This window comes from Palaemon carinicauda, chromosome 5 (genome assembly GCF_036898095.1).
Source record: "Palaemon carinicauda isolate YSFRI2023 chromosome 5, ASM3689809v2, whole genome shotgun sequence".
Lineage (NCBI taxonomy): Eukaryota > Metazoa > Arthropoda > Malacostraca > Decapoda > Palaemonidae > Palaemon > Palaemon carinicauda.
In genome coordinates this window covers 92,212,012-92,235,645 of record NC_090729.1, presented here as the reverse complement: position 1 = coordinate 92,235,645, position 23,634 = coordinate 92,212,012, and the positions used below count along the sequence as shown (strand labels likewise).

The window sequence follows — 23,634 nt, the reverse complement described above, 5'->3', positions numbered from 1 at the left end:
TTCGCCTGGAAGACCGACACTGAAAAGTGTCTGAGGTGCCTAGACATCTTTTCCGTAACCTGTTGCGAAAGGCAACACACTAACTCTCTTGGTCAAAAGCCCAAGTGAGTAGAAAGGGCGTCTGCCGTGTAAGGAAGCGATCTGCTGCTGGGCCTAAGGTTCGTAAAGAGGGGTCCTCAGAGACTGAAGGACCCGAACCGCGTTCCAAAGAGGAGGTTGAGATCCGATGGGGGACAAGGTATCTCAAACTTGCATAAGTAAAGGCACTGATGGGAGAGAATCCCCTTCCACGACATCAGTCACAAAGGACCGAACACTTCGCCTGGAAGACCGACACTGAAAAGTGTCTGAGGTGCCTAGACATCTTTTCCGTAACCTGTTGCCAAAGGCAACACACTAACTCTCTTGGTCAAAAGCCCAAGTGAGTAGAAAGGGCGTTTTCCGTGTAAGGAAGCGATCTGCTGCTGGGCCTAAGGTTCGTAAAGAGGGGTCCTCAGAGACTGAAGGACCCGAACCGCGTTCCAAAGAGGAGGTTGAGATCCGATGGGGGACAAGGTATCTCAAACTTGCATAAGTAAAGGCACTGATGGGAGAGAATCCCCTTCCACGACATCAGTCACAAAGGACCGAACACTTCGCCTGGAAGACCGACACTGAAAAGTGTCTGAGGTGCCTAGACATCTTTTCCGTAACCTGTTGCAAAAGGCCTCTCTGAGAGGGGTGGTGTAGGGTCGTCCCAGGCGAGAAGTCGAAGCAAAGCTACAGCTTAGGAAAGCGTTAGCATGTGGCTGCTTGGAAGATCGCGCCGTGGAGGAAGATCCCTTGGAACTCCGTCAGGAGCTGTAGAAGGTCCGGGAACCATTCTGCGGGTTGCCATAGCGAAGCTATTGGAGCTCCATCAGGGGCTGCAAAAGGTCTGGGAACCATTCTGCAGGATGCCATAGTGAAGCTATTGGAGTCGTTGATAAGATCCTGCTTATCCTGACTTGGCTGAGGACTTTTTCACCAGACCGAATGGGGGGGGGGGAACAAGGTACACCTGTAGGCCGCCCCATCGATCTTGGAATACATCTTGTTTGAGGGCCTGGAGAACGGTCGAGTGGGAGCCCGAAGATCAGGGCCGCTGCGAGCATAACCACAGTCGGGGACCCCACAAAGTTAAGATTTTGTTGGATACAAGATGGTTCGAAGACACTAGGAGCCCACTATCTGGGTGGTTTTGCAAGCACATTCCTATACCAGGAATGACGCAAGCAGATGGGGGCAACTAGGTGTCCTCTGTCCATCTGAGGCTTTGTACTGCTAGATGGTTCTCTAAGAGAGGTGAATGCTGGTACCTTTCTGAATCAGGCCAACAGACGAGGATGGAATGGTATGGCATATGCCCCCCCCCCCTCTCTCTCTTTTGATGCATTATAGAGAGCATCAGGTTCAGAGGGAAGACGAGAAGACAGGCCTCTTTGCAGAAGCTCTCGTCTGCCACCCATCATCCGCGGATTGTCCAGCAATGAGGGGTGGGGAGTGCATAGCAATAAACACACTTCGAGATGATGTCGAGACTGGTAACTAGGCTAATTGCACATTCTTGCAACGAAGGCGAACAGCCTGTTCTCCCTCCAACTGCCACTAATCCAGTGTGGTTGGCCGAATAAGACCGATACCAAACGGTAAACCAGTTAATCAGTACAGCTTATGTTATAATAGCAAATCTCCGTAGAGATCGCTTTCCAGACAAGAGACTGTACAGTAATCACCGAACGCATCCAACCAAACCCAAGAGGGGATCGAGACGTATCTTCAATATATTGTTGGGTGAGTAAAGAGCATAAGTCTACTACGGAGTAGTAACACCGAACTGTCCGCATGACAAGCATACATGCGTAGTTCGACTTAAAAGTCGTGTCCGGAACTCAGTTGGAGAACGTTCGTAATGGAGGTTTCCCGTTCTAAGGACAAAAAAACGTTCGTACTTCTCCGTCTCCGATCGGTAAACTAGCATTTATATTAGATGTTCCCTACTAGGGAACAGATATGCTTATGAGAAGTTTCCAGCCAAAGCCTTTGTGGGAGACTTTGTGGCGGGATGTTGCAAGGACAACCCCCACACCCTTGAATCACTCTGACAAATTTCTCTTCAATACAAACTTTCCCCAAAAAGGACATAAAAATAAAACATATCCTTAACTATATTTCTTAAAACTAAAAGAAATCACAAACCATCCACTATCAAAATAAACACTTAAAACTAATCAAAACTTAACTATATATACAATAACCAAAACACCATTCATATAAACCGCCCAAAAAACCTAACAAATTTAAATTTACACGCACACCAAAACCAAAAATAAATATATCTTTTATCGGACACCAACACTGTCCTCAACACAAAGCCAACTGTCTTTTACGGCAAACTACCACTATCACAGCTTTGCGGGCAACAGATTTGACTGTGTGGCAATTTGCCACAACTGCCTCGCTGATTGGGTTGGTAGATATCATCATTCTCATCATCATCGTCATAAACATCATCATCAACAGCAATCGGAATATCATTCGGTCGGTGTCATCAACATTTAACTAAATCTGAACAGTCGTATCCAACTCCTTATTATAAGCCAGGTCGTCAACAAACAATTTTACATACAAAGAAAACCTCTCCAAAGGAGGAATTACGGCCTGCAAAAAAATAAAAACACTTACGAACACTTCTAGCTAACTAAACTATAGCACTATAATCAAAGATAAATAATAATAAACTGTTCCTATCATTCAAAATCACGACAAGCAAATATAAACAAAACTGTACTTACTCATAAAAATAAATCAATCACTTCCACGCTGATAAAAGAATAAGAAATATAATCCAGCATTCAAATCACACAACTGCTTCAAGTCGCAGTCAATCAAAAAAAGCATTCGCTCCGAAACATTTACTACTCTCCTAACCTAGCGAAAAGTAAACAAACAACCTCATTTATACCAACAGTCTTTCTCACAACAAACAGTCGATACACTAACTACCCCCCCCCCCTCTCTCTCTCTCTCTCTCTCTCTCTCTCTCTCTCTCTCTCTCTCTCTCTCTCTCTCTCTCTCTCTCTCTCTCTCTCTCTCTCTCTCTCTCTCTCTCAGTATTTGGCAAAAAACAAAACAAAAAAAACAAAAAAAATTAATCCTCCACATTCTTCCCCCCTAACTTTACCAAATCCTACTACATTTTCACACTACCACTTACATTATTTTTTTCATTACCCAGTTGCAGTCGGGAACGGGACCTCTACTCCAAGTAACTGGGCCTTCATACACTCTCTCATTTACTTCTTCCTTATCACAATCATTCGCTACATTAACACTATTCCTATGTAAATCCCTATCATCTAATATATCATGTACAATCCTGTCTACCTCGTTCTCATCTGGCCCTAAAATTACTCTCATTTCTGTGAACAATTCATCCATTTCATCAAAAACATTCTTAACTTTAGCAAAAGATTCATTCATGCTACTTATCATTCTCCTATCTCTAACTCTTGCGTTATTCATTCTTTCTTTTACATCATCTAACAAAAAGCCACACACTATAAGTATCATTCATACTCAGCCACATTTCCCCTGTATTAATACATTTATCTTCCACATTCACTTGCACATTTACACCCTTGTCATACTTATTCAGATTCCTACCTATACCTATAAATTTCCTTTGCACTTTCTCCTCTCTTGAAACTTTCAAACGCCTCTTTTTCCTATATTCAACTAACACTTACTGTTTACTTTCCAACCCTAACTTCTCATGCATACTGGGTTCATACTTACTCATTTCTAACCAATTATTCATCCCATTCTCACAAACATTGATACTATTCCCTTCATACACACAAGAGAATTCACCCAGCTGAACCCTCTTACTAACTAGTTTCCCGAACATCCTGGCTGACTTAATCCCTTCTTCCTACATACTCTAGCTACATGCCCATCTACACCACATTCAGTAAACTTACCCCGCGGCTCCTTGCAGAGTCTAGCATAATGACCATCCTTACCACAATTACCACAAATCACATTCATACGATTACTATGACATCCACTCGCTATGTCCCCAGTCATACCACACCGATAACATTTTACCCCTTTCTCTTTCTTGCACTCACTAATTCTATGCCCTACCTCACCACATCCAACACAAGCACCTAGAGCCCATCTACATTCATTCTTCTTATGCCCTACTTTCCCACACCTATAACAGTTCTCTTCACGGACACAACTACCTGACCTACCTCGTTGCGCACTCACACTCCTATCCCTATTACGCCAATTACCCTGCCTAAATCCCCCATTTGCTTGCACAGTTCCTCCGTTACTTGCCCTAACACTCCTATCTATTACCTGATCAGCTATCCTCATTGGCCCTCTCAAAATTGCATCCTTATAACTACCAAATTTTATTACACTTTCTTCCATTCCCCTTTTTACACTCACAGATTTACTTTCTTTCATACATCTATCTAACTCATAATCCTCAACTATCTCGAGTATATCATCCAACATCAATCACTCTTGCGTCCACCTCATTTTCTCCTTCCGTTTCAAATTAATAAATTCACTCACATTCTCAGGTATGGTCGCCAAAAACTTCCTCATTAACTCCTTATTCTCATTTATGACTTCATCCCCATACTTCTTCCTTGCTAACGTTTCTAACCTACATACATACATCGATATAGCTTCTCCTGCATTCATCCGTGCCTCATCAAAATCATTCTTATGCTTATACCTAACACTGCCTTTCATACATTTTACCTGCTCAATTATTCTCTTTTTCACACTTTCATAATCAACATCCCCTATACTCATTATCACTCCATACATCATCAACAAATACCCAGACAAATATTCTCCTAACTCCCTAGCCCAAACTCTCTTACTATCACCATACTTATCCTGACAATACCTCTCATACTCCTTGAAAAACTCGTATACATCCCTACTACTATGCTCATTGAACCTTTCACACCGAGGTGCCTCTCTCATAAACACAGTATTACACACATCACGTTCATTCTCACTGCTATCATCACCTTCCTTCATGTTTCCTACTTCCTCGCTAGAATATAACTAATCTAATTCAACACTCAAATTCCTATCCTTAACTATTCCCTTTTTACCCTTTCTCTTACTTACCACTTTCACCCATTCATGATCATCCTTGCTCTCATCCTGACACTTTTTCTTCTCTTTCTTCACATCACTTTTACCTTTCCTTTCATCCTTCCTCTCATCTTTCTGTTCATCCTTACTATACCTAGTCCCTTAAACTTCACTATCACTATTACTATCACTATCACTTCCTTTCCCATTATCACTTACCTTAACCTTTTCTTCCACCAGCAACCCTTTACCCGTAGCAGAGGCCACTCCTCCGACTGCGCCTTCACCCATGAAAGTTTTCATCATTTCCATTACTTGCCCAATCATAGCTTCCCTTCGTTCCTCATTCTCACGCATCCTTAGCTCAACACTCTCTTCCACTCTCTCTACAGTTCCCTTTAGTGCTTTCAGTTCCTTTCACATCTCCTCATTCTCACAACTTACCTCGCATTCTCAAGCAACAATTTCTCTTTTTCTACAGACAACTTCTTGCTCTCCTTAATCAACCGCAATTCCTCCTTCAAAACCCTTAACTATTCTTCCATTTTTTCAGTCTTAATTCTAAATCCATATCCTATCAGTCCTTCGACAAAGAGTCCAGCTATCAGTCCCGCCTCGGTAGTCCCTGTTCGGGCGCCAAAATAATATGGCGGGATGTTGCAAGGACAACCCCCACACCCTTGAATCACTCTAACTGACAAATTTCTCTTCGATACAAACTTTCCCCTTACGTTATCATAAACTGGACTCTTGGATAAAAAGGACATAAAAACAAAACATATCCTTAAAACTATTTCTCAAAACTAAAAAGAAATCACAAACTATCCACTATCAAAATAAACACTTAGAACTAATCAAAACTTAACTAGATATATAACCAAAACACCATTCATATAAACCCCAAAAAAACCCCTAACAAATTCAAATTTACCCGCACACCAACACCAAAAATAAATATATCTTTTATCAGACACCAACACTGTCAACACAAAGCCGACTGTCTTTTACGGCAAACTACCACTATCACAGCTTTGTGGTCAACAGATTAGACTGTGCGGCAATTTGCCACAACTGCCTCGCTGATTGGGTTGGTAGATATCATCATCCTCATCATCGTCATAAACATCATCATCAACAGCAATCGGAATATCATTCGGTCCGTTCATAAACATTTAACTAAATCTGAACAGTCATATCCAATTCCTTATTATAAGCCAGGTCGTCAACAAACAATTTTACATACAAAGAAAACCTCTCCAAAGGAGGAATTACGGCCTGCAAAAAAAATAAAAACACTTACAAACAGTCCTAGCTAACTAAACTATAGCACTATAATCAAAGATAAATAATAATAAACTGTTCCTATCATTCAAAATCACGACAAGCAAATATAAACAAAACTGTACTTACTCATAAAAATAAATCAATCACTTCCACGCTGGTAAAAGAATAAGAAATATAATCCAGCATTCAAATCACACAACTGCTTCAAGTCGCAGTCAATCAAAAAAAGCATTCGCTCCGAAACATTTACTACTCTCCTAACCTAGCGAAAAGTAAACAAACAACCTCATTTATACCAACAGTCCTTCTAACAACAAGCAATCGATACTCTCTCTCTCTCTCTCTCTCTCTCTCTCTCTCTCTCTCTCTCTCTCTCTCTCTCTCTCTCTCTCTCTCAGGATTTGGCAAAAAACAAAAAAATAAAACAAAAATTAATCCTCCACAACTTCCGATCGGGGGAATGGAAAAAATGCCTATAAGGAGGCAGAACGTAAATGCTGTATGTATGGTTACAGGAAAGTTGCCAAGTAATGTACTGAATAACCTGGTTTCAATAAGGGATATAAATATACAACTTAATAGAACAGAGTTCTAATTGGAAGATGTATATAGCCCTTATTGGCAGAAAGATCGCTTGCACGCATATATGTACTTGTCCATTTGCGCAAGCGCATGCATATTCTCTGCCTCCAGGAAACGTTTGCAACGAATCCGGCTGCGGGAATAATGTATGTGCGACGAATCGCAACATTATTGCCGAAAGAATTTTGATCGTTGACTAACTGTAATATTTTCTTGAATGAGAGCGAACATGTTTTCAAACAAAATATACAGTTATAGAGGCGATCATTTCCCCTTTGGTTTACCCCTCCTCTTTATGTGAGGGGCTAGAAAGGGTTCATTACACAAAAACGGATGTCTGTTTACCCGTGAGCAGGGTTTGAAACGTTCGTAGCGTAATGAAAAGATGCCCACGCTGTTGCTATCGTTCTTTAACGTTAGCTAACAATGTTCCTTCGGGACTAATTGTTCGAAACAATAACCCTGTAAGGATAGAATAAAAAGTCTCGGAAGACTATCGTGTAAAAAGGCAAGTCGTTATACCCACGGAACAATGACGGGGGAGGCTGCTTTCATCAAACGGTAGAACTGAGTTTAAGACAATAACCTTGCGGTTTTGTCTTGGCTAGAGTGCCTGCTCCGGGAAGGCTTACGGCCTTCATGAAGTTTTAACACCCATTGAAGTTTTGTGAAAACTTCTCAGGAACGAGTTTCCCGATAAAGGGTGAAGTCTCGTATGTGGGGGTTTGCTTCAAGAAGGCCAGACATAATTGCCATCGACTGCTTACCTAAGGGGTTGCCATCGAATGCTTTCTCGATAGTGAGAAAACTACCATCTAAATCAGGCAAGGCCTGCCAGGGGAAATGAACTGCAACGTAAAGAATTTTTCATTCCCCGCTCATTTCCATCTGCTAACCAAACCACTCGAAGTGGGAAGGTGGAGGAAAGATGATGGTGGTTCGTTCGAAAACGAAAGGATTGGTGCTGGCGAAACCAGACTAGCTGATATAGTAATCAGCTGGGAGTGTAGAGTGACGTATCAAGTCACACCTTTGGAAGACCCATCCCGTAGAGAGGGGGAGGGGGGGTTGACCATAGAGTTTTCATAAAACTCTGAATCGTGAAAACAGAGATTCGGATGAGAACCTAGGGGTTCAGAATCTATTTGTGAATTTCTTTCTCACGACCTTACGGGATGCTGTGCCGAGAACCCACAGGAACTCTATCGCTGATTCCTGATGGAATTCCAGGAATCGTGTTACGTGACCAGGACCCAAAGGAACTGTGTTATAGTTACCTGTAGAGATTCGTAAACCCTTAGGCAGCAGGCATCCCTCTGTCATCAGAGTAAAACTCTTGATGACGATGGGCGCGCGAACAATTCACAGGACGAGAGTTCGAAAACTCTGTCATGAGAGTAAACCTCTTGTGCACTCGTAAACACTTCGCGCAACGAGAGTCGGAAAAACTCTGTCATATAAGTATGGCTATGGTCACGAGAACCAAAAGTTTCAGCGTGAACTGCGTTGTGAGACCCCGAATGTTCATAAGAGTTGTTCGTGCATTTCAACCGATAGCGTGCGCACCAAGTTGGTCGTGCGTGCGAGCCAATATGGTCATGCGCGCGCCAATATAGGTTGTGTTGTGTGAGCGCGAACGATCAACACAACGAGAGCTTGGAATGACTCAGGTCACGAGAACCCGAAAGTTCAACGTGAACTGTGTTGCGCGAACCCGAAGGGTCAGCGCAACGAGAAACCTAAGTTTCCCTGTCACGAAACACCGAAGTGTCGGACTGACTAAAGTTACGAGAGCCCAAGGGTTCTGCGTAACTAATGTTACAAGACCCCAAAGGGTCAGCGTAACGAGAAACCGAAGTTTCCTTGTCACAAAACACCGAAGTGTCAGTGACTAGAGCTACGAGAGCCCTAGGGTTCAACGTAACTGATGTTACGATACCCGGAAGGGTCAGCGTATTGAGAAACCGCAGTTTTCCTGTCACAACACACCAGTGTTAGAGTGACTAAAGTTACGAGAGCCAAAGGGTTCAGCGTAACTAATCTTACGAAACCCCGAAGAGTCAGCGCAACGAGGAACCGAAGTTTCTCTGTCACAAAACACTGAAGTTTCACAGTGACTAAAGTTACGAGAGCCCAAGGGTTCTGCATAACTAATGTCACGAGACCCAGAAGGATCAGCGTAACGAGGAACCAAGGTTCCTCTGTCACGAGACCTCGAAAGGTCAGCGTGATTGATGGTACAAGTTCCCGAAGGCTCAACATTACCATCGTTACGAGAGCCCGAAGGTTCAGCGTAACTGAAACCCGAAGGTTTCGAGCAGAGTCCCGAAGGACTCCTACTGTCATGAGAACCTGCAGGATCAAAATGACGAGAGCCCAAAGGCTCAACGATCACGCCAGCCCAAAGGGTGATCGAACGAGACCCTGAAGGATCAAGGAGAACCAGTAGGTTCATGATAACACCTCCGCATAAGAGATTTGTTCTCCCGAAGGAGAATGTCGCCTAAGAGAAGGCTCTCGCTCCGCCCCTGAAGGAGAACCATAATCGTAACGGGGGACCGCCGATGCCCAGAGGTAGTCTTCTCTCGAGGACGAGAGACTCGTTCCCCCGAAGGGATAACCTGCTTCGGAGAAAGCTCTGCCACCGCCCCTGGTGGATCAGCAAGCTCCTACAAGTTATTTCTCGCGAACGAGAGGGAAGTTCTCACGAAGGAGATAGCCTATGACAAGCTTTCTCCCAGCTCTATGGGAATAAAGCGTAGGTGTAAAATATCTCTCTCGCGAACGAGGGAGAAGTCCTCCTGAAGGAGGACATCGCCGAAGACAAGCTTTCTTCCAGCTCTATGGGAAAAAAGCGTAGGCGTAAGAAACTCTCTCTCGCGAACGAGAGAGAAGTTCTCCCGAAGGAGGACATCGCTTAAGGGAAGCTTTCTCCCAGCTCTATGGGAAAAAAGTATAGGCGTAAAAATCTCTCTCGAGAACGAGAGAGAAGTCCTCCCGCAAGAGGACATAGCCTAAATAAAGCTTTCTCCCAGCTCTATGGGAAAAAAGCATAGGCGTAACAAAAATCACTCTCTCTCTCTCTCTCTCTCTCTCTCTCTCTCTCTCTCTCTCTCTCTCTCTCTCTCAAGAGAGAGAGAGAGAGAGAGAGAGAGAGAGAGAAAGTTCTCCTCAGAGGAGGAACGTCAAGTTGAAAGTTGACAGAGAATGCTACCTCGTAATGAGGGCAGCTCACGAGCTACCACATGGAGCGCAGGATAACGAACAGGGCGGCCGTAGCCCTCGGCCTTGTGTTCTACGTCACTGTTACCTGATAAAAAAAAAGGAAGTTGTTATCAATTACAATTCATGCTGCATTGCAAAAATACACTATTCAGGGAATAAGTCCCCTTCCTTGTAAGATAATTCCTCGAAAGGGAGCTGAACTGTTATACACTTTAATTCTGTAATGAAACAAACACACAGCAGTGTTGAGAACCTGCCGATCATCAGTCGCAGAGAAGGGCGGCAATGACAACTCCCTTACGGCGGAGGCAGTTGGATACAATGTCAACAGCAATTAAAGTTACACGTATTTATCAACAAATATTTCCATTTATACATATATACACTCTAATAAATATTTAAGATAAATGAAAACACACAAGGAAAAAAAATAAAAAATAAAATCATCAAGGCAAGTCTTTGCGGGAGAGAAGGGCAGCATGTCCGTACTCTACCGAGCCAAAAAGTAAAGTGGTTACTCAGCCGAGAGGTGTGAGTGAGCGGGGTAGCCAGTCTACCCCACCCCCCACCCGCTAACTAGCGGATGGGGTAGTTTTCCCTCACTAAAATTATCATGGTTCGTCTTTCAGCTGCGCCGAAAGTAATACTCAATTATAAATAGCGAAGGTTTGTATGTGTCGGAACAAATAGGCCAATTGCTGGTTAGCATTCCAACAATGGCAATTATCAGCGATCATTGAGTACTCCTGCACAAACACGTACCAGATGGCATCTTTCAACAAGGTTGCAAGTACCTATTCCAGAAACAATATTAACGCCATCCAACTCAGGATAGCTGTAAACTAGAAGGACGATGAAGACCTAACGAATCTCCGTCAGGAAAGTCAAGCCTGTCATTGAAGGATTTCATCATAGATGGCGCAAAGACAACCATTGCCTGTGGGACAAGTAGTTGACGTCCTCGCCCCTATCTTCTTCCATTGGTTTGAGGAGGAAAAGGGGGAATTCAAAACAATTGCTCTCCCCATAGCTCATATTGACGTTAAAACTATGGGAGCCCTACCCACATCCAAGGAATATGAATACCTTTTCGTCATCATCAAACGAATACAGTACCAGATTGCTTGAGGCAACACCTGTCAATCAGCAGATGACGGAAAGCTGTGTAAAAGCTTTAATCAATTGGGTCAATAACCACCAAGTTCTCCAATTTATAAACAGTGATAAGAGGCTAATTTCAAGTCAGCAATATGAAGCTCCCTTATGCCAGCCTTAGAATAAAATCAAACCATACAACCGTGTACAACCCAGAACCAACGTGATAGTCAAGTATTTCCAAATCTCTCTCAAAAACAGTGCTCACCTCAAAATGTTAGGATGGAAGGTGGAAAAACAATTTACCATGGGTCTTATTAGGACTGAGAAAGGCCCTCACATGAAGCCCTCAACACTTAGTCAGCGGAAGAACTCTTTGGATAATCATTAGCGACACCGGCAGATGTATTTCAGGATCCAAATAAATCCACCATCACTTTTGACATCCTTAAAGCAATAGAAGAAATTCTTCCAGCAAGAGAATCATATACCTCAACCAAGAAACCCTACGTTCCCACAGAAATAGATTATGCCAAAAAGGCATTCATCAGACTGACCCCTCCTATCACCCAGATACTTGGGACTTTACTGCATACTTCAGTGAAAATAGAAGTGCTATAAAATATCAGTGGAAAACAGAACTACCTCTAATATGTTAAAGATCTTAGCATCATAAATTACATGTTTATGAATATAGATCGCAGTTCCTAATGCATCAGCAGAAAGGACTGACCAAGATACAAGGCAACGATCCCCACTCAGTAGCTGTGACTCTTGGATATATTTTTTTAAGCCTGTAAGTGGTTTAATTTGTATACAGTATTTGCATTTTTATTTCGTTACTGCTAAGTGTTTCCATAATAATACCACAATAGATAGCTTTCAAAATATATAAAAAAACAAGCAGTCAATAAAATATTTCACTTTATAAAGAAATGCTCAAAAATATGTTTCCTTTGACATAAAATGTCTACAAAAATATATAATAACAAGGCATACAATAAACAAACTTGTCTACTGATGAGAGAGAGAGAGAGAGAGAGAGAGAGAGAGAGAGAGAGAGAGAGAGAGAGAGAGAGAGAGAGAGAGAGATGGGCTGTAATAATTCTGTAATAATTCCACTATACATAGCTGTCGAAAGATATAAAACTTCTCGTCAGTAATAATGGACTTTATAGAGAAATGTAATGAAAACTCCCTTTTGTTTCCTTTAACACAAGAAGTATTCTATAATTTATATCTATAAGGTATGGTAAAGCACTGGGATTTTATGCTGAGAAAAATTTATATATCTATTGAGATGACTATCTTATTCCGTAACAATTCCACGATTAAATAGCTATAGAAAGATAAAAAACTATGTTATACAGAAATATGAAAATATCCATTTGTTTCCTCTGACACAAGAAGTATTATATAATGTATAATTTATGAGGTATATACATGATAAACAAGAGAGAGAGAGAGAGAGAGAGAGAGAGAGAGAGAGAGAGAGAGAGAGAGAGAGAGAGAGAGAGAGAGAGAGAGAGAGAGATAATATAATTAGCTTTGTTGATTTGTCTGTCATTCTATCTTGCGTGTGACCACATTTGTTCATTTGTCTGTCATTCTACCTTGTGTGTGACCATCACTAACTCGCTATGAACTGGATCATTCCTGTTTTGGGTATTTCACGAGCTTAGAAAGAAACTGCGCACATAAGAACATGACGAATAGGCTACTGCGTTGAATGGTAATAAATGGAAATAATGGCCATTGGCTAGCTTTTACTCGGGAAAACAATGAACTATACTAATATGAAATATATGACAAAGATTATATTATTTTGTAGAAATGAGGGTTGAGAAAAAAAGAATAAAATGAGTGAAAAAGAAATTTCGTCAAAGTCAATATCTTGCATTACTGGTAAAACGTTTTGATTATGTTTTCTTACTTTGTTGGTGGGACTCTTGGGAGTTAGAGGTGGAAAACTGAAGAACACTTTGTAGTACCTTTTTTGTGATTTGAACATAAATGCAACATATAAATATACTAAAATAGACCTTAGATAATCAGGAATGAGGACTAGAATCACAAGTATTTCAGTTGGTGGTAGGGTTGAGATATAAGGATCTCTATATCTATAGCTAGGGGTGTCAGGGAGGTCTGAGTAATGCCTCAGGTAGGGAATGTCGACATTGGCTAGAGGGAGTAATGTGACTTGATATGGCAACATAAAAACACCCCAAATAACAAGAAAACAGACTAAAATAGCTCTTATACAATCAGAAATAAAGGCTAGAATCCCAAAGACTTTGTTGATTGACTGTAAAAAGAGGAAGAACTGACATCAGGGAGAGGAGGACATTTTTTATGAAATTTCTCGAGGGTGAACTCTGTGTGATACACGACCATAATCTTTTGTATGATATACAAGTAATTTTAACCTTAATATCGTTTATATTAAAGCTTGTAATAATGATGACAACAACAATAATGATAATAATAAATGTCACATCCCGACATCACCATGTGTACCACCAGGCAGGTTGTGAAGTATCCCGACGTCATAGTAGCGAAGGGGTTGGCATACCATCGTTAGTATGCTATGGGCATTTTGCATTAGGGTTATAACTTTTTTTAATGGCCTTTGAATTTTTCCTTGATCAAACAATTTTTAAAATCATTAATATTCCATTGAATCGTGCTTGGATTGAATATTAAGGCAATGGAAATGGATTTCCACTAGGCAGTGTTATTTAAGCCTATTTTGCTTGAGTTGGATTTCTGTTTGTCTGTGCTAATATTAATTTTTGTATTAGGTGTTAGTTCTTCAGATAAAATTTCCTGATGTTTACTTTGATTATGATTTACTTCCTAATTATTATTTTTATTTTCATTAAGTTTTCAATAAATTTTCCATGATAATCACTGCTTGTTGCAAGCTTGTTTATCACATGTTCAACACATATAACCAGCACAGTGGTTTTATAATTAATACTGGTTTTTAACTTTATTCTTGATATGGTTATCTATCAGATCGCCAATTTTATGTGAACTGCATTCATACTTTTAACATTATGAAATTCAGAAATGAAGCAATCATTGCAGCTGCAAGAAATTTTGTGGGCTGCTTATTCTCTGTTGTTGTTCCATGTAAAATAATCGCTTTACTAGTGACTCATATAAGTGAAAATGATTTTACTTCTTCAAATCGTACATTACCAATTATTTTTTTTAGCTCCTTGTCTATCATAAGAGTTCTTGTGGATCTCAAACTTTACTACATGTTTGGTGGTTTCGTTAATTATCATGTTACGTTCAGATTTAGAGGTTGGGAGTATAAGTATTGTTTTTGTTTCTGCAACAGTTCCATTTATTACATAAACCACCGAATCTTACTATACAATAAATTTAAAAGAAACCTCTTCAGCCTCACTCACACATTCTTCATTATTTGTTTTTATTGATTATAGAGGGGGGTTCTATTTTCTAGGAACTCTTTTTCTTCTCTGATTTAGATTCTAGGGGTACATGATCAACCATCCTTACTTCACAAGGACCTTCTATATCCTTTGAGGTAATCATATGTGGCTAGAATGTTAAACCTATTCTGTACAGAAATCTGCGTTTCTTTCTAACATAGGTGATTTTGAATTCCAGTGCTTTCAGCATTTTTTATTACTTATATGCAAAATTAAGTAATAAATTTGAATTCACATCCCAAATGCATAAACCATTATAAGCTATAAGGCTCTATTTAAAATTTTCTCCATCTTGACGCCTTCTTTCCCCATTTCTTTCTATCCAGACAGACAGTACCAAGACTAGTCTCTCAGAGTTGGTGATAGAGGGAATCGTACTACAATAATGTATTAAAATTTTTCTTCTGAATATCATTTTTGTATGAAATTTTTAACGATCTAATATTTTTCAATGATAAAATCCTACATAAGTGACTAACATTGCCTCATACATATGAATGTTTACAAAGTGAAATATAAGATTTTGTACTAAATGGCAACTTGAGAATAATGGTTGTCCAGTGCAAAAATAAAAAAGTATCACCAGTTTTGCTGCATAGTGTACAATCCACATAGTAATTGCTAACAAAACCAGGGGAAGACATCTTAGTGCACAGTAAAAAACAAACAATTTGGAGAGCATCTGAACACAAACAACAAGACCTATAAACTGAAGAGACAAAGAGGCTGACGTGCCAGCTCCCACATATCACTATCACTGTAATGTTTCTTCCTTTACTAAGGATATGTATTTATTGAAGGGAAAGAAAATGGGAACATTTTAAAATTAAAAGATTTATGGGTAGATGTTAATTATGGAGATCTTTTAAAGAAAAAGTAATATGAACATCAGGGGAGTATAGAAAAAAAAAGTATTGGAGATGCTTTTGAGTGTTATGTGACACACAAGCCATATGTTTGGAGAATAGGTATCATTAGCAAAGTAAACTAAACTTATAGAAAATTAAATACAGTATAATTTCCATTGACTGGAAAAACTCCTTAGAAAAATCAAACAAACTAAGCGAAAAACGTGAAGCTCATTACTCACAAATGTTCATGCAGTTCACAAAAAGAAAATATTTTTACTGTACATACACTGACTGGTAAAGTGAGTACAAAAAAAGAACATATTTCTTGCTCTGATTAGAAAATAAAAGATAGTGCAGAGTATGCAACGTGAAAAATTAGTCTCAATCTTAGTGAGGTCTTGCCTAGTATAAGTACCAGTTTTCAAGTTAAAAAAAATTAAATTAGGCTAGTAATCTAGTTTTTCATGTCAACCAGGTATTATAAGTAAAATTCCAGATTTATTTGCTGTAAAATATTGCATGAATAATAACAAGCTTCTGCATAACAAATGAATAAAATATAACATGTATACAATAGCAATACATTTTTTTTTATTAATGATGACATTTCATGGAAATGCACTCACCAACAGCGGTACATATGACAAAGATTATTTTTCTTATCTTCGTGTATAATGTACAGAAAACTTTGAGTTGGGTAGTCCCAGTTCAATATGGAGCTAAAAGGTTACAGCAATCAAATTGCAAGAAAACCCCAAATTATTTTCAAATCTCATAAAGACAAACCTCCAAGTGCTGAAACATCTCGTGACAACGGTAGAATTTCACATTTGAACTCATATGTTCACTATTAAGCAGAAAATGCTCGAGATCCTCTTTGGCTTTCTTAGCTCTAAGTCGTTGCTCCTCCTGAAAAAAAAAATGATGGGGAAAATATAAGAAAAACATATAAATAGGAGTAATGTTGTGAATTATTTTCTAAAATAAATTTTATTTTATAGATATACAGTACATCAACATTTTCTAATAGCCTTACAATGAAACATTTTTCAACCCATTTGATTCCCGTCTGTAAATACTCTCAGCTACATGATGTCAATAAAGGTTTTAACAAAAGCTTAAAATCTATTCTGAAGCAGGAAAATCCTTAATTGATTATTTTACTTCCACTGAACCATCAATGCCTTATTTATACAGTTTAATTAAAACTTGTAAAACAGAAAATCCAATAATAGCAATTAATAGTGCAAAAGGATCTACTAATTATAAATTATCAAATTATTTAAATAAATTACCTGTTCTAATTTTAGGATCTATTTCAACCTGAAATATAAAAAATCAGTTGATCTTTGCAACAAATTACAAAATGTTCATGTCTAACCATAGATAAGTTAGTTTTGATATCACTTAACTGTTTACCAAGGTACCTGCAGATGATTTATTGGATTTCCTGTCTGATAATTTTTATGCTTATGAGTTACCTTTACCAACCCATACCATTATTGAACTTTCTTTGTCTACGTACCATATCAAAAAGAGTAAAATTAGTTTAAAATGAGATTACCATGAACAAGTCTATGGTATGGTCATGGGTAATCCTTTGTCCTCTCTTTTATCCACCATAAATAAGCAGTTTTTTTAATCTACACCAATTCCTTAAAAATAGTCCTCAAAAATTGTTTGGTATCAATATGTTGACAAGGTTTTGGGTATTCTATAAGAAAATTTTAATCTTAAGGGTTTTGATTTAATCATTAATTCATTGGTACCAGCCATAAAATTTACTATAGAAAAAAATAGCAGTATTCATTTTTCAGACATTTTGATAGTTAGACAAGCAGATAAATTTCAGTTTTCCATATACAGCATAGAAAGTCTATCAATAATTTTTCATAAACAAAAGTGATGGTGATAAAATTGCAGATATATATACAATACTATACAATAATGATACAGAATCTAACTTGCCAATAAAAAAAATATGAAATGCCTGAGCCAGTACCAAACATAACAGCAGGAGAAGTAAAGCAAGCATTAAAAGGCATGAAGAGAGGCAAAGCAGCAGGAAAGAATATCCGAACAATTGATTTAATTACATATGAACTTTACAAAAAATGACTGTAACAATGGTATATACCTACAGCGTGGAAAAAATACCATTATACTAATTCACAAAAAGGGGGACACAAAAGACCTGAAAAATTACTCAGTAATAATACAAATTTTAAAAACAATTTGTATTTTTCCTAGGACTGTAAACTAGGATAATGTTTAATTTGTATTTTTCCTAGGACTGTAAACTAGGATGTTTAATGAAAATGCATGGATAAAAAATAAGGGTTATGGAAAAACCTCTATAGATTGTTAATAAATACACATATTCAAGACAGACAGTAAGTGTTCCCTCACGATATGAGACTGAAATTAAAAGAAGGATAAGTGTGGGATGGGAAGATTTTGGTAAAAAAAATTAATTATAAAGAGTAAACTGCTACTTTCTCTAAAAAGAGAAATATCTAATTAGATGGCCCTACCAGTATTAACTTATGTATCAGAAACTTTAAAGCCTTACTAAAGTCTTAGAACAAGCTAGTTACAACTCAGAGCTATGTTAAGAATAATGATGGGATCAACACTAAGAGACAGAAAAAGAGCATAATAGATACACATGAAAACTAAAGTAGAGGATATTCTAACAACATATATGAAAAAATGGACATGGGTAGGACATATGAGAATAACGGTATAACAGAATGGGTCCCTAGAGATTGCAAAAGAATCAGGGAAAGGAAGGGAAAATGATGGAATGACAAATGAAGAACATTTGCAGGTAAAAAGTGGCTAGAAAGTCCAAAAACAGACACGAGGCCTTTTTTTCTGCAGTGGACTGATGATGATGAAGAAATAACCACACACTCACAACAGGAAATTCATTCTTAACTTTTGAAGGGCAACTCCCGTCCTCCTCAAAAAACACTTATTCATAGAGTTTTAGCACAAAAAATGGTTTGTATGACAAACAGAACAACCACTACAGTCTCAGGTAAACTTAAACAGCGTTCAAATTGGGAATGTTTACAACTTTCAACACCCCCTTAACAATTGTTTCTTTAAATTTGACCATACTATTTAAAAAAAAATCTCATTTAAAATTACTCTCACATATATAAAAATTCTTAGAATTTTGAATTAAAAGATTCAACCAGTGGTTGTCTATGTGTATCAGGCACTGTTACAAATTTGTCAATATTCTACAAAACTATTGGATGATTTTTCTGTGTCATATTTAAAAAAAAAAAGTGCTATTTAAATTTTCTTTCCTAATGTCTTCTCTATATTCTCTTATTCTTTTCAAATTTATCAACTCTCCAATGTAGACCTTGTAAAATGTTCCACATGGATATTTATATTTACATGCTCTATTAGCTATAGTTTCTTCCCTGATTTTGTCAACATCTTTTTAACTGTCAAATTATTTTTGTATAACCCAACTATTTTGCAATTTTACAGGAAGGTGTCGATATATGAATCTTAGCCTGTTTGGGGGATGACAAAGAAAATTCCCACCATCCTTAAAAACGATTCTCTTTCCATTACAAAATATTATGTTACCCTTGCTTTCAGTTTTTATGAAAACTTTCTTTAGATCAATAAATTCAAAGACAAAACTTTATAAGCCTTCAAAAATAAATTTGAAATAACCACTGAATTGTAGCTCTTGTATAGTTCATAAATACATGTATGGGCACATATGAATCTAAATACAAGCATATCTATTTTCTGTAAACCTTGAATTTAGGGCACCCAGTTTCAGCTGATTTTTGCTGAGAATGTAACGTTTTTCTTTTGTTATACAAACCTCTTTTATGCCACTTTCTAAAATTTCCAACTATCTATTTTCTGAAAAGGAAGGGCAAGAGATGGTCACTTCAAAAGCCAGGAGTATATTTCCTTTCATAATTGTGGGTTTTCTTTGTTTATCATATTTACAAGTAAAATTGTACACTTTATAGTATGCATGTGTGTATATACCCCTACATAATAAAGATTATACACACACACACACACACATATATATATATATATATATATAAATTTCTACCTCACACTTGGGATCGAACGCTAACCCCTTCATATATATATATTTATATATACAGTGATCCCTCGCTACTTCGCGGTTCGACTATCACGGATTCACCACTTCGCGGATTTTTTTCATAACGCAGGTATATACATATATCGTGGATTTTCCGGAAATTTCGAAAATACCGCGATGTGACCGATGGTGCGAGATTGGAGAAAGTAAAGAAAATTGAATCATGATTGATTTTCAATAGAAATGAAACTTTGAGGAGCAACAAAGATATCATTTGTTAGAGAGATAGAGAGAGGTAAGGAATTGGAGGTAGTGAAAAGTAGCCCACAGAGAGAGAGAGAGAGAGAGAGAGGAGAGAGAGAGAGAGAGTGTTGTTTTAAATGTACTGTAATAAACAAATAAATTTGATAGGTTATAACACATTGGTGCTTATGTAATATCAACTGTATAGACGGTTTGAATAAGTTAAGAAATGGTATAAACGATACTTTGTTAGTGTATTTGTACACTCTCAAGAGCGGCAGCTAGACGTCAGCTGATCTGATCACAGCCAAAAGTAAAACAAAAAGAAGTCAACAATACTCGATTTTTAAAACACACCCGAAATTTAAAAACAAAAGTACACGCTTTCTTAATGTGCAATTAACCCTTTTACCCCCAAAGGACGTACTGGTACGTTTCACAGAAACCATACCTTTACACCCATGGACGTACCGGTACGTCCTTGCAAAAAAATGCTATAAAAATTAGTTTTTCATATTTTTTGAGAATTTTCTGAGAAAATTCAGGCATTTTCCAAGAGAATGAGACCAACCTGACCTCTCTATGACAAAAATTAAGGCTGTTACAGCAATTTGAAAAAAAATATACTGCAAAATGTGCTGGGAAAAAAATAACCCCTTGGGAGTTAAGGGTTGGAAATTTCCAAATACCCCGGGGGTAAAAGGGTTAACTATTTAAAGAGTAGCAATTTTCTAGAATAAAATGATGTTTCCCAAAAAATAGTGGTTTGCTGATGAAATCAGATGCCGTATTTTTAGCAACGATTGAAATGGATGTAAACTCGGCATAATTTTTTCGTTTCGTATTTAATTGACACTAAAAAAACTAATATTAGTTTCTTCATCTATATGTAAGTATTGTATAACACGAAGAGAGAGAGAGAGAGAGAGAGAGAGAGAGAGAGAGAATGAATCAGCTGTTGTAATCGAATGCCGTGTTTTTGTTTCGTGAGAATTTCATCGCCACGACTAACAACATACTGTACTGAACTTTACAGTATTATACAGACTACTGTGATATGATAAAGTAAAATATTTGTAATAACCTATTTCATATGAAATGGGGCTATTTTTTTTTTTTTAAATTTACATTTACGTACGTAAAACTACTCTCTCTCTCTCTCTCTCTCTCTCTCTCTCTCTCGTAAATTGTTTTCCTGCTTTGCTACGTATGCATGATTTTATATAGTTACAGTAAATAAAATTTGTAATAACATATTTTCTAAAAGCTTTTACTGTAATATCATTATTTATCACTTTCATCATGCGCGTTAAATGCCTTCGTTTGTTTATTACGCCGTTTCAGGCGGTGTCATAAAGAAAAACATTTCACTTGGAAGTCCTAAGAAAAATTAAGTAAAACATTGGTAATAACAAATCGGCATACTGTATAATCAATATAATCGATGCAAAAACTAACCTATACACAGATGTGTACACTAAATGCGTTTGTTTCTTCATTATGATCAGAGATAAACGTAAACATAACATTGGTTGCCATTTTTTATCGTGCTTTTTGGAGTGTTTAGGAAACGCATGATATAAAATCGCCTTTAATATTTGTGCCTGTTTTAGTTTAGGGTACTGTAGTACATGCATTAAGTGTTCTGTACATTAAAGGGTAGTTTGTTAACAGTACTACGTACAAGGGAAGGTTTTAAAAGTCTGAATATACATGTTAAATAAATACGTAAATATATATATATATATATATATATACATATATATAATTTAAATATATATATATATATATATATATACAGTGGAACCTCTACACACGAACGTATCTACATCCAAATTTTCCAACACCCGAAGTAAAATTCAAGCAATTTTTTGACTCTGCACCCGAATTTTATTTCGACACACCAAGTAAGCAATTTTCGTCGTACCGGTTGTATCCGAATTTTTTGACACGCAAAGTACAATTCAAACACGTTCCTACTCTACACCCGAATTTTTTTTCGACACCCGAAGTAAACAATACCTGTACACGTAAATGGTACTCATAAAGCCGGATGTATTTTTTATTTCAGCTGATAGAAGGCAGCACTTCGACCTCGGAGGGACCCTCAATTAGCGTGGCTTGGGTCATTCCTCTATTTTCGTCGGCTTCGTGTGGTTGTGCCCTGTGCGTTCTACTATTAACTGTGTTTTAATTGTGATTTTTTACGTTCATCCTTTTACAGTATTTTACATAAATCATGGGTCCTAAAAGGCTTAGTTTCGCAAGTGGTAGTGGTAGTGGTGAGAAAAGGAAGAAGGGTCTGGAGGTCGATGCAGATGACATCACGGAGCTCGTCGCCGAACATCATGATAAACTTACTACGGAGGAGCCCAAGGAACTCCATGCTATGTCTGAGCACATGAGTGATGACGAGGAAGAGATCGAGGAGGTGGAACATGTGTTAGGTTCGGCGCAAATAAAAGAGGTGTTAGGAAAATATCAAGACGTGGTCGACTTCATCGACAAATACCATCCAAAAATTTGCAGGTTTGACGTGTAGTTGCGCAGTTCGATGATGTTTGCCTAACTCATTTTCGAAACATTCTGAAAAGCCGTACCAAGCAACTTTCTATCGATGGCTTTTTTAAAACAAACTACGAAGCGAACTCGTGATGAAGAGGATAGAAGTGGTTCAAAGAAAACTTCAAAGAGTGAAGCGAAAGAAAGTGAAACAAAGAAAATGGCAAAGATTGAAGAGAAAAAATTCAATCAATCTTAAGTGTAGAGAGTGAAAGTGATTAAAATTAATCATCAAAAAGAAAAAAAGAAAATGTAAAAAAAAATATAAAATATAAAAATAAAAAAAATAAATAAGCTAAGTTAGGTTAAAGTTCACTTAGCGTAAGTTAGAATAAGTCACGGTAGTGTACGTTTATCGAGGTCACCCTCTCTACCTCCTCGCCGCCCGTCCGTCTCCTCTCTGCGTAGCAAGACCGACACCTGCGCTGGACTTTCTAAGGTAAAGTGACGCTAAAAAACCCGTTTATTATTTATTATTTCTTTATAATTATTCTTTTTTACATGTCTATTATCTAATTTAGAGTGTATTATTGTCATGTGTAATTATGTGTAGTAATTTATTAAGGAGTTATCATAGGTTTTTGGGCTCCACCACGGATTAATCCTATTTAAATGTAGTCTTAAGGGAAAATTCGTTTCAACAACCAGACATTTTCTACATCCGAAGTCGGTTGTGGAACGGATTAAATTCGTATGTAGAGGTACCACTGTGTGTGTGTGTGTGTGTATAAATATATATATATATATATATATATTGAAATAAATATATATATATATAATGATATATATATATATATATATATAATGAAATATATATATATATATATATACATATATATATATATATCTATATATATATATATATATATATAAATATATGTGTGTGTAGAAATCATGAAACCTGAGACATGATGAATATAAAATGTATTATAGCTACAAAAGGAAAAATGAAAAGACTTAATTGGAGTTAGTACTTTCATCCACTAAAGACATCAACAGACTCAACATTGAGAATACATATACAAGACATCGTACTTATACAGGAGAAGGGGATCCAACAGCTGTCAGTTTCTTAATAATTCCG

The 23,634-nt window shown here is 37.7% G+C and overlaps 1 protein-coding gene across 4 annotated transcripts in view; it reads right to left on the bottom strand.

Moving 5' to 3' along the window:
- Prp40 (pre-mRNA processing factor 40) overlaps positions 1–23,634 on the bottom strand; it is an 874,860-nt gene that overhangs the window by 347,146 nt on the left and 504,080 nt on the right. For all 4 annotated transcript variants that reach the window (XM_068373863.1, XM_068373864.1, XM_068373862.1 and 1 more), the window contains exon 9: positions 16,436–16,558. In XM_068373863.1, coding sequence (XP_068229964.1) covers positions 16,436–16,558 — 123 coding nt within the window. The remainder of the gene's footprint in view (positions 1–16,435; positions 16,559–23,634) is intronic.